The sequence below is a fragment of the Salvelinus sp. IW2-2015 genome, unplaced genomic scaffold (genome assembly GCF_002910315.2).
Source record: "Salvelinus sp. IW2-2015 unplaced genomic scaffold, ASM291031v2 Un_scaffold933, whole genome shotgun sequence".
In the NCBI taxonomy this organism is placed as follows: Eukaryota; Metazoa; Chordata; class Actinopteri; order Salmoniformes; family Salmonidae; genus Salvelinus; species Salvelinus sp. IW2-2015.
The window spans coordinates 764799-777312 of NW_019942655.1; the positions used below are offsets into that span (position 1 = coordinate 764799).

General features: G+C 42.1%; 1 protein-coding gene across 1 annotated transcript in view; it reads left to right on the plus strand.

The window, feature by feature from the left end:
- LOC112069216 (ELAV-like protein 2) overlaps nt 1-12257 on the plus strand; it is a 55064-nt gene extending 42807 nt beyond the window's left edge. The window contains 3 exon segments of the mRNA XM_024136507.2: nt 2714-2939; nt 4403-4441; nt 9652-12257. Coding sequence (XP_023992275.1) covers nt 2714-2939; nt 4403-4441; nt 9652-9982 — 596 coding nt within the window. The 3' untranslated portion in view covers nt 9983-12257.
- The last annotated feature ends 257 nt before the right edge of the window (nt 12258-12514 follow it).

Sequence of the window (12514 nt, forward strand, 5' to 3'; positions counted from 1 at the left end):
CTTCAGGCGCCCCTCCAGAATCTCTCCCCCCCACTGCCACACGCCCAATCCTAGAGCCCTACGCCCCTCAGACTCTCCCTTACCCCCCTTCGCCACGCGCCCTTTCAGATTCTGAACAGAGTGAGCTTCACCCCAACATACCCAACCCCAAACCAAGATTTAAGAGCCAGCTAGCCTGTCTATGGAAGGTGAACACCACACACTAAGCCTACACAACAACCCGACCCAACCAAGTTCAAACCAGTCTAGCCTGTCTATGAAGTGAAACAACACACACTAAGCCTACACAACATAAACCCACCCAACCAAGTCAGAACCGAGCTAGCCTGTCTGTTGAAGTAGAACAATCACACACTAAGCCACACCCACATACACAACAATACCAACCAAGTCAGAACCAGCTAGCCCGTTCTAATGGAAAGGTGAACAACACACACTAAGCTACACAACATACACACATATCAACACGAAACCCAAGTTAAGCCAGCTAGTTTCCTGTACTATGGAAGGTGAACGACCAGCACTAAGCCTAACACCAACATGACGAACCCCTAACCAAGTTAGATGCTACTAGCAAACGTAGTCTATGGAAGGTGAACAACCAACACACATAAGCCCTACACAAATGACAGCAACTCCAACCAATACAGAGACTCAGCTACCTGTTATGGAATCGCAGTCGAACAACACCACACTAAAGCCTACAACAACACATACAAACAACCCAGCTGATGAGATGCTGCTGAATGGACCATTATACAGGTAAACTGCTCAAAGTTCACCAACACCGGAAAACGGCAAGTTCTTAATAACAGGGGGTCGCCTCGCAGCAACCTACTCGATCCAGAACTCGCCTTCAATACACCTCAGTGGCATTAGATGAGCTCGTGAAAGCTCCTAATTCGGAGCGAGGGACCACCCTCTCATTTGGCGGGTTTTTTTTGTTCTCGGCCCTTGGGCGGAAAACGCTGTCTCAGCTTCGCTCCAGAAACTCACCCATAACTCCATACTTGCTCGTTCAATCTGCGGGTCGAGAGATCTGCTGATGACCTGAGACGGTCATGTGATCTTTACATGGTGTTCATCGCTCATGAAACCACTCCCATGACCACTCGATGCCACCACCTGTTCATTAGGATTGGGGAGCATTTTCATTGCCTATGGGGAGGCAACTCGCCGATAGGTAGCAAAAATAAGGCCCACCCAGCACTTTAATACATGACTCTAAGAGCATGGAGGATTGCTTAATTAACGTCGTCTAATTTATTTAAATAATATGGAACAGAGGGCGTGAACCACCTGCTTTCTAAGACACTATATGTTAGTTGTGAGATGTGATGATATAAGCTGTCCCGATCCGCCAACCTAAACAGCAAGAGCCAGATCAATACAATTTAATCAAGCTTTTCTTTTTTCTCACAAATGGGTCTAAACTCTTCAAGTGTAATCATCAGAAAATACTAACACAATCTCCTTTGAATATTGTGCCATCCCTAATACCAACCTCCCGCAAATCGGACGGGTACCCAAGCATTATTATCCATAGAAGCAGTATGTCAACCTTTCCCACTGTCGGTCCCAGATCAACACACCTTTTCTTCCCTGATCCAGACACTACAAACTACATCACCAAACACAAACACCACACACACACACTAACGCGACATCACACAAGCCACCAACCCGAAACCTACAACAAACCGAATTGAGCATTAAAAACACGAATCACCACGCACCCACACACACCAACCAGACCACAAACCACGTACACAGCACCCCTACATCGGACACAGACAACCCTCGAATAGACCAAATTGATACATCAACACACCCCTTCGACGACCCGAGAGTACAGTGAGACAAAAGTACACTTAGATGCTCACTCTCTGCCCTGCCCTCCTCTCGCTCCCTGCCCTGCCCTCCGCTCGCTCCCTGCCCTCCCCTCCGCTCGCTCTCTGCCCTGCCCTCGCTCTCTGCCCTCCCCTCGCTCTTTCATTCTGGCTCGCTCTCCCTCCGTATTGCCCCTGAAGGTGTAGCTGTAATGTCTGTTTCATGGCAAGAAATAATATAAATGTTATAATCTCCTCCATTTCCAAACTGCCATGTGGAAATGGAATCTGTACGCTCCTTATGAAATACTAATAAACACAACCTCTCTGCTGTAGAAATGTATAATATTCAGTCAAGGGTTAGGGACAAGGCTTCCAAATGTAATTTGTTGCCAATACAATTATAATTTTTTTTGTGTAAGAATGTGTGCCTATAGTGGGTTTTGGAGAAGGAATCTTATTCATACTTCTTTGTCTGCGGATGGGTTCAGTTAGCTTATTGACTAAATGATATCGTTGCCATGTGGGATTTGTTGTGCTGATTTTGAAAAATAACTTCATTTTCTAATATCAGTTGTAGGCTTGATTTTTTGATGACCCAGGTTGACCACAAATGTCTGTTTTATATACAGCTTTTTATTTTCCCAAGTATGTTGACATTGCCTTGCAATAAACTAGCAGTGTTTCTGATTCACGGTCCTGGCAACTAGCGTCTTCACTCTAGCGTCCTGTACAGGCGGTGTACTTGTGTACGTCAAGCTGCCTCACTTTTTCTGCAGTTCTGGCTCAGACTAGGCTTACTTAGTAATATGACATGTAGCTAACCAAGTCACAGAGCTCCACGATATTGCCACCTGTGTAAACATGACGTTTGTGTTTCCCAGGTGTCTCCAGAGGGGTGGGTTTTATCCGGTTTGACCGGCGAATCGAAGCCGAAGAAGCCATCAAGGGCCTGAATGGCCAGAAGCCACCGGGCGCCACAGAGCCCATCACCGTGAAGTTCGCCAACAACCCCAGCCAGAAGACAAGCCAGGCTCTGCTCTCTCAGCTGTACCAGTCGCCCAATCGAAGGTACCCCGGACCCCTCGCACAGCAGGCACAGCGCTTCAGGTAAAAGGGGTACACCAAAAACAAACCCACCTACCATAGCAGGCACAGCGCTTCAGGTAAAGGGTTACACCAAAAACAAGCCCACCTACCACAGCAGGCACAGCGCTTCAGGTAAAAGGGGTACACCAAAAACAAACCCACCTACCATAGCAGGCACAGCGCTTCAGGTAAAGGGGTACACCAAAAACAATCCCACCTACTGCGTTTATGATTAGAGCCAAGTCATAGCCTACCTACAATAACATGAAATCCATTTATTCCTCATAGGGGAGAAACATTTTTTAAAAACCTCATTTGAATTGTCTCACTTTACAGTGGAATACTTTAGACTACATGACTACATGACTCTATAACGTTCTGTTTTACTTACTATCAAAACATCCCAGAGTTATTCAAAAAATAATTACGCTATTCACATTTTTACTTTGTGTTCCTCCTGTTGCAAATATCTAATCTTGTTGAATGTGGGTCTAAGGGATTTGTGTATTTTGGTCATTAAAACACTTAACTATTTAAGTGCCCATCCCTGTAAGACTAAAATAAATCCCTTGCTCACCAAGGAAAAGAGGCAAAAAAAACAACAAATTAGCTTATGTTCTGTATTGCCACCCTTCCTATTGCTGCTGAATGACTTCTTATTGAGCTGTCCAAATTCACATTTTTGGCAGTCTTGGTGTAAGAAATGTAACTATCATAAAAGCTGAATATTTATTGAAGGGTCAATGCAGCCTTAAAAAAATAAAAAAAATAAAACCACTTCTGGGTAATTATTTAAGTACCGTACTGTGATTTTTTGTTTTCAATTGAAGTGATTTTTAAAAAAGCCTTTAGCTTGGACTGAGTGGGGATGAGAAAAGAGAACATTTTGTTCTTATTGGTAGAGGTTTGGAACTCTCTTATTGGTCTATTAGCTAATTTACTGCATGGTGATTGGTGGTCACTATGCAAAGCCAAAACTCCATCCCACCAAAACGGGCAGAGAATCCAGGCGGTCTTTTCAAACACGAAAATGGCATTATGATAATTTCCACAGTATTATTCCATCATAGTGTGGAATTGTGTGTGTATATAAAACACAGGAAAATCACATTTGACTGCACTGGGACTTTAACAATACTCATCTTCCCTAGTGACTTTTTTTTTATGTGTGTGCACTTGTAATGCACAATGGCTTTTGTATTTCTTTTCATTATTCTTGTTGACATATAATGGCAATGCGCTTGTCCTTTACATCAACGTTAGTGCGTCTATACCACACAATGTAAACAAGGCAATTTGAATGTAATTTCCCTGGGGATTCCCAACGAGTTAAATTGCTTAGCTCGCGTTGGCCAAGTCAATTATGAGAGACAAATCTCTGAAAACATATGCTCATTTGGGGGTCATCTTTTTATGAATGTGTTGAACTTCAATGTTCTGCAGACTGCTGTATTTGCTTCAACTGAACTCCTCTTTTATTTCAGGTTGGACAATCTGCTCAACATGGCATATGGAGTCAAGAGGTAATACATCTATTACAGTTGCAGTTTTGCATTAGGACATTTTTTGGGGACTCATTGGGTGTTTTCCATCCGAGGTGAGGCCTAGATCATTTCCCCATGACTGTATTCAGCTGTTCCCTGAACCCTATACTGACTAGAATTTTGAGGTTGTCGGTCAAATATTCTGGCGTTTTGTGTAAACCAGTGTGAGGGCTATGGGGAGGTTGTGTGTGTGTGTGTGTGTGTGTGTGTGTGTGTGTGTGTTAGTGGAGCGCGGGTCAGCTGTTGGTTCCTCAACCACCCGACTAGATGTGACAATCCGAGGGCTGCACCCGACCCTAACCCTCTTAATATAGAACATGCTCTGTAGGCTACAGTCAGATGGCGGGATGATTTTGACAGGGGATGCAGGATTTTGTTGGCCTGATTTTTAGATGTGTTTCTGCTTACAACTTCTAGTATTTTGGTAAGCTATTTGTTAGTCAACTTGTCTATAATTTAGATACATGCAGCTTCTCTTCTGTCATATGTTGCCCTGTAAGACTAAAATAAATCCCTTGCTCACCAGAATGATAAAATGAATGCTTCAAATCTAGTTTACGTCTGTAAAGTTCTGTCATCGCTGCATCTTTCGCGGAACAAAGATGTTTAGGGACCGGGGCAAAAATGCATACATTTTTTTTTTAAATGTTGGTGCAAAATTTTCAAATTATATCAGTTTGACCGGTTGTTTTAAGGTCATGGAAAGCTTTGGAAACGACCCAACATGTTTCTGATAAGATTTCGGTTTGGCTTGGATACATATTTTATGTGGTTGGAAAATACTATCAGCTTTTATGATGCTGATAAAGATTGCACCTCTACACAGACGTTATTGAACTGCACATTCAAAATATTGAATGAAGAAATCATATTTCTCCCACTCCAGTTCCTGAGTCAAAACATTTGGGTTAAAATGTTTAATTCTGCAGGAGTTAATATTAAGGCTGTGTGAGTTTATAGACCTTCATTCAGTGTCTAGATTTCAGTTTCCATTTAACCCATCTGAACAGTAGGCTAGAGTTCCCTTATGGTGCCGTAGGCCTATTTTGAAGTCCCCATCTTGATTGTCGAATTTGTATAGCGCCTCACAATCAACACACATAAAATAGGCACTGCCATCATCCTCTTCTACCCCTTAAAATCTTTCCCAAACATTACTGTGCTGACTCTCCTTCCTTTTCAACTCTCCATTCCACAGCTTTCTCTTATTGAATTAAACGTTGACATTGCCCTTTTTTACCTCCGTGGATGGACATTAACTTTTTCTTCCCCGTTCCCAAAAGTATTTGGTGTGTAGGCTATTGGGCCCATGTACAGTTATTCTCTAAAGCTCAGACTCACTCACTAATACCAGATAGACTTCACTAATGAAAGAAAAACCTCAATGTAGCCTATAGATAGAAATTGCACAAGAACGTGATGTTTTTCTAAGTTATTTTCTCTCAATTCGACCCGCCTCACGGATATCACCGTGGGAACTGCAGGTCAACCTGCGCATCGTGTGTGTGTGTGTGTGAAGGAGAGCGGGTCAGGGGCGAACAAGCTTCTGGGTTCTGAGGCTGATTCACGCTGGCAGGAGAGATGCCAGTGACGGGTCACATGTCAGACAGTGAGTGCCTACCTGATCCTATAACCCTGGGCACTCTTTCTGCCTCTCTTATTCCGCCTTTCTCTCTCTCGCACGCTCTGCCTCTCACGCTCTTACCTTGATCCATTATTGACAATCGTGTCCCGTTTTTAAACAACAGAGACGGCAGTGTCAGCCGCCTCTCAGGAACTTGACTCCGGTCTGGCATTTTTTGTTTCAGCTTCATCCCCCCCCCCCCCCCCTTTCTTCCTTGAAGCCTGATTGGAAGTTCCATCCTTCTGAAGGCTCTCCTTTCCTTCACTGGTAGACTTGTGATTTCTTACTGCTCGTGGGCTGGTGTCTTGGTTCTGTGATGCTCTGAGCACACCTGTCATGACGCATGTTCCCAGAGAGGACAACTAAAGCAGCTCATCTCATCTGACAACTGCTGAAATAATTCATGCTCTCCTGTGCACTTTGCTTTTTTTACATTTTATTTTTTTCTCTCTCAACTGCAAAACCACGATTACCTACGAGCTGAGATTTTCAGGAGACTTCATTATTGTCTTTTTGTAACCTGACATCTAATTTCATATGGTGGGATTTCCCTCCTGGTTTTTCCAGGAAATTCCTCCACTGTGCTATTTAGGAAGTATCCCATGTTTTTCCTAAGGTGGTCACGTGGCAATGAGAAAGTAGGGTTATGGTGGTTAATCGGTTAGTCACCGAAAATACATTTGCTTTTGGGTTAATATGCATCATTTAGTGAAGTTAAATTGGTGTGTATATTTTTGCTAATCGTCATGCATTTTATCTATCACGCGCACAGCATACAGAGCCTAAATTGAGAGGAATATTACCTGTCAGACAGCATACAGAGCCTAATTATAAACTCAGCAAAAAAGAAACATCCTCTCACTGTCAACTGCGTTTATTTTCAGCAAACTTAACGTGTAAATATTTGAATGAACATAAGATTCAACAACTGAGACAAACTGAGAGTTCCACAGACATGTGACTAACAGAAATGGAGTAATGTGTCCCTGAACAAAGGGGGGGGTCAAAATCAAAAGTAAGTCAGTATCTGGTGTGGCCACCAGCTGCATTAAATACTGCAGTGCATCTCCTCCTCATGGACTGCACCAGATTTACCAGTTATTGCTGTGAGATCCTACCCCACTCTTCCACCAAGGCACCTGCAAGTTCCTGGACATTTCTGGGGGGAATGGCCTTAGTCCTCACCCTTCGAGCCAACAGGTTCCAGACGTGCTCAATGGGATTGAGATCCGGGCTCTGCGCTGGCCATGGCAGAACACTGACCGTCCTGTCTTGCAGGAAATCACACATAGAACGAGCAGTATGGCTAGTGGCGTTGTCATGCTGGAGGGTCATGTCAGGATGAGCCTGCAGGTAGGGTACCACATGAGGGAGGAGGATTTCTTCCCTGTAACGCACATATTGAGGTTGGCTGCAATGACAACAAGCTTAGTCCGATGATGCTGTGACACACCATGACGAACCCTCCACCTCCAAATCGATCCCGCTTCAGAGTACAGGCCACGGTGTAACGCTCATTCCTTCAACGATGAACGCAAATCTGACCATCACTCCTGGTGAGACAAAACCACGGCTCGTCAGAGAAGAGCACTTTTTGCCAGTCCTGTCTGGTCCAGCGACGGTGGGTTTGTGCCCATAGGCGACGGGGTTGCCGGTGATGTCTGGTGAGGACCTGCCTTACAACAGGCCTACAAGCCCTCAGTCCAGCCTCTCTCAGCCTATTGCGGACAGTCTGAGCACTGATGGAGGGATTGTGTGTTCCTGGTGTGACTTGGACAGTTGTTGTTGCCATCCTGTATCTGTCCCGCAGGTGTGATGTTCGGATGTACCAATCCTGTGCAGGTGTTACACGTGCTCTGCCACTGCGAGGATGATCAGCTGTCCGTCCTGTCTCCCTGTAGCGTTGTCTTAGGCGTCTCACAGTACGGACATTGCTATTTATTTCCCTGGCCACATCTGCAGTCCTCATGCCTCCTTGCAGCATGCCTAAGGCACGTTCACACAGATGAGCAGGGACCCTGGGCATCTTTCTTTTGGTGTTTTTCAGAGTCAGTAGAAAGGCCTCTTTGGTGTCCTAAGTTTTCATAACTGTGACCTTAATTGCCTACCGTCTGTAAGCTGTTAGTGTCTTAATGACTGTTCCACAGGTACATGTTCATTAATTGTTTATGGTTCATTGAACAAGCATGGGAAACAGTGTTTAAACCCTTTACAATGAACATCTGTGAAGTTATTTGGATTTTTATGAATTATCTTTGAAAGACCGGGACCTGAAAAGGGGACTTTTATTTTATTTTAGGAGAGGAATAGTCTACCACCTGTCAGACAGCACCAGAGTTGATCTTCAAGTAGTCTTTTGTAAGCCTTTTGTAAGCGCCCATTCATTGGTCAGCCCAGTCATTGCACAACAAATAACCATTTCTAGATGCAATCGAGTGTTAGCGTTGATGGCCATGATTTTAAAAGGAGCTTTTTATTATTTTTCCAGTCTCAACTTGTAATTAAACGACGCCTCCCATTCGACCTGAATAGGGTTGCAACCATAGCCTGCCTATTGTTGACTCTCAGCGCATCACCCACTGCTTGACCACTTTGCACTGGGAGCTTGAGGCAGTGTAATTGTTTTGAAACCTCAACGATTTACTTTAAATAAAGGCATGTCATACCTTGCTTCAAAGTAGCCTAGTGAAAGTCCATCCACAGAAACATGGAGGCAATTTTCTTTTTTTTATAAAGACTTCCTCATGCCATTTAACCAGCATTTCTCTCCTGTTCTATTGGTTTTCAGATCAACATTCTTTCATTTTCCAGAAGCCAAAGGCACAATCCTAGTCATATTAGCAACCTATCATAGTTGTTGGTATTAGATTCCTCTTTCTAAGTTTTTTTTTTTTGTAACAGATTTTCATCTGTCACATGGAATTACTCGTGTTAAGTTGTGCTGTTTTTAGAACTGGGTTTTCCTCTAATTGCATTTTGACATATAGCCTATTATTAAACAAGACGATAGGCTTGCTATTGTTGCTGGTTTCTATTAAGGTGTTTGAAAAATGTCCAGTCCACGTATACATGCATAGTATCAGAGAGGGCGAAGCGAGAGGTTTCATGCTCACCAAAATCTGTCCTAAATAAGCCCATTTGCGTTTCTATTATTTTGGGCCTAAGCTTGTCCACCTGCCTTCTTCCTTGGGTCGGAAACATAAGCATCTTGTCATTTATATACAGGTCTTTGATAGTATTTTCTGTCGGTCGCGTCATTTTACTGTTGTCTGGTTAATGAGGGTCAGTTAGTCGGGCAGCAAAATTGACTGAAATGGTCATCCCTAAATGGGGTACGTTTTGATTTTGGCTCAACCTTAATGTGGTCATAAACATGCAGTGGCAAGTGATTGTGTCAAGTGAACATCAGTTTTTGTGCAGTTATATAAACCTAAAAGCTATTTAATTTCAATGAACAGTCACAAATGCAGTACTGTATTTCATGACAATAATATTGTCGCCACCTAAAGTGATGCTTGTCTGCTGTTTGGGTTTTGTATTGACCCATGCTTGTCTTTTTTTACAGCCGGTTTTCCCCCATGGCCATCGATGGGGTGACCAGCCTGGCTGGCATCAACATCCCAGGGCACGCGGGCACCGGCTGGTGCATCTTCGTCTATAACCTGGCTCCGGATGCAGACGAAAGTATTCTGTGGCAGATGTTTGGGCCGTTTGGCGCCGTCACAAACGTCAAGGTCATCCGGGACTTCAACACAAACAAGTGCAAAGGGTTCGGATTTGTCACCATGACTAACTACGACGAGGCAGCCATGGCCATCGCCAGCTTGAACGGATATCGCCTCGGGGACAGAGTTCTGCAAGTCTCGTTCAAAACCAACAAAACGCACAAAGCCTAATCCCCATCTCGGATTGTTTATAGAAAACTCTATGGGAAAAACCTAAAATGGAAACGTACCGAACGTAAACTTTCTACATTAGTAAAAACATCTTTGTAAATCAGTGTTACGAAGGGAAACTATACTTAGCGTCCAACATTGGTTTTTCTTTCTTTTCCTTCATCGCTAGGCTTTGAAACTTCTTAAAATACTTTGCGTTAAACCAGAAAAAATACTGCAGGTTTTCACGCCTGTCTTTAAAGCTGGACCTTTTAAAATGTTACTAAAGGTTTTTTTTTGTTGTTGTTTTGTTGCACATCTGCTGTAAAACAGGAAGTTTTGTAAGGCTTTGTGTAGTGATTTTTCTTTTGTATTTTTCTGTGTCCTGATTTGCCTTGGTGCTTTTGAGTCTTAAGTGGTTAACGAAGTATTTATTTTTTGATTATTCAGTTAAAAAAAAAAAAAAAAAAAAAAATGTTAGTATTATGTTTATCGTAATATGAGTTAGTTATTGGTTGGCTGCATAATATTGCTTATTGTAAAATTAATGGAGAGGAAAAACACACAAAAAAAGATATATTAAAGCAGTACCTTGCCAAAGAGCTAAGAACCTCTTTGATGTGGGTTTAAAAAGCATCTATTTTTATAAAAAGACAAATTTGGAGTAACTTTTTACTGGACCTGGAACAAATATTTTGACTTGGATACTTTGAGAAATATCTTCATATGACACCAGGAAGTTTGCAGTGTGTTGACATTTCTGGAGAGATTTCTGATGTAAAAGATACTTTTTGAGAGCTTTGTATTATCTTTCAATTCTAGAATCAATGGCAGTGATGGTTTTCCATTTGTATAATTATCTGTGGGTTGTCCTATCATCCTGGCTGTTATAACTAGCAACTCCCATTCACTTTTTATTTGGAAATGCAGACAGAAAAAATACAAAGGTTTATTTGCAAAAGTGCATGCGAAATTATAGTGGAAATATCTTTAAGGTAAAAAGGGGGGGGGGGATAAAAATCAGTTCTTCCTAAAGAATTCCCTTCAGACAGAGCTCATGGTGGTTTTTGGTGTACTTACTATATAATTTACTCATTTTGTCTTTATATTAAACAAATAAGGGTTTTACCTACTTTGTATGAAAGAGGGAGAGGACCAGCTGACGAAGGCAGCTGATTTAAGTAAAGTAGTTTGAATGAACGATGGGGGAAGATTACTCCTGGGTTTAGAGCTATGTAAATAAGTCATTTTTTTTTATGTTGAGTATTTAGCTAGCATATTTTTTTATTTTTTGGGGGACTTTATGGCAAAGTGCTTTTTTATTTGAGTGACTACAGTGTGATTTATAGATTTTTCTGGGGAGAGATTGCCTTATTTTGATTTTCAGTTCGACTTTGAAAGTTGTTCACATTCAGTTAAAATACTTGATTTGTTGTCCTATGGACTAGCATTACAGTGTCAGATTTGTTGGTGATTTGGTCTTTAGATGGTCTTGCTTCTGCTATTAAGAAAACTATAGACATTTAAGTTTGTTTTATATATAAACATTATAGATATATATTTATGTGGTAAAGAATGGATATAAACCAGTTTTTAGCTATCTGATTTACTTTTTTTTTCATTCATATATACGTAATGCATAATTACCTGTCTTTAAAAAAATCGTAAAAGGTGTATATTGCTTTATTCACTTGAAGCGGTTCCATGACCATATCAAAAAGGGTTGCAAGAGATTTGCCGAACAACATCTTGCTTCTCTCGAACAGAGGCTGGTCCTGCACCTGCATCCTGCTTTGTCTTGAGCTCATTACTAGTCATGCGTCTCCTTATCGAGCAGTGTGCTGTGCATTATATATATATATATATATACATTATATATTTACCAACTGCTTTTCTTAGACTTTTTTTATTTTCTTTTTGGTTACTTGTACAAGTTCAACTTTGATTATAGATTAGCTGTGACACTGCTGCTGTGGGGGAGGGGGCCCCCATTTTACTCATGCCCCGGGCCTCTCTCTGGTCTTGATTGAGGATAACTTAGTCAGAGCCTCCCTCGGGTCCGTTATCTAGGCATGGCAAAATGAGCCCCCACCCACCCACTTTATTTCAATTCTAAATGTGAAGAATTATTATTTATTTGAAGTTGTACAGTATTACTTGGTTCCACAGCATTTTTTCGGGATAGAATATATCTTGAGTATTTAAAAGGATGTACATGTTATTTTCTTTGTGTTTTTTGAATACGTTGTCTTTTTTCATGTTCAGTACATCAATAAATACGTTGAAGGGAAATGCAGCTCTGTGGATGGACCCTGTGTGTTCAGCACAACCCTCGAGTTAACTTCTCCAACATGTCTCATATTACACTACATGACCAACAGTATGTGGACACCTGCTCTTCAAAAAAATCTCATTCCAAAACCATGGGCATTTTATTATGGCGTTGGTCCCCCCCCTCTCCCCTTGGCAGCTACAACATCCTCCACTCTTCTGGGAAGGCTTTCCACTAGGGGTTGGAACATTGCTGTGTGGGGACAGCCACAAGAGCATTAG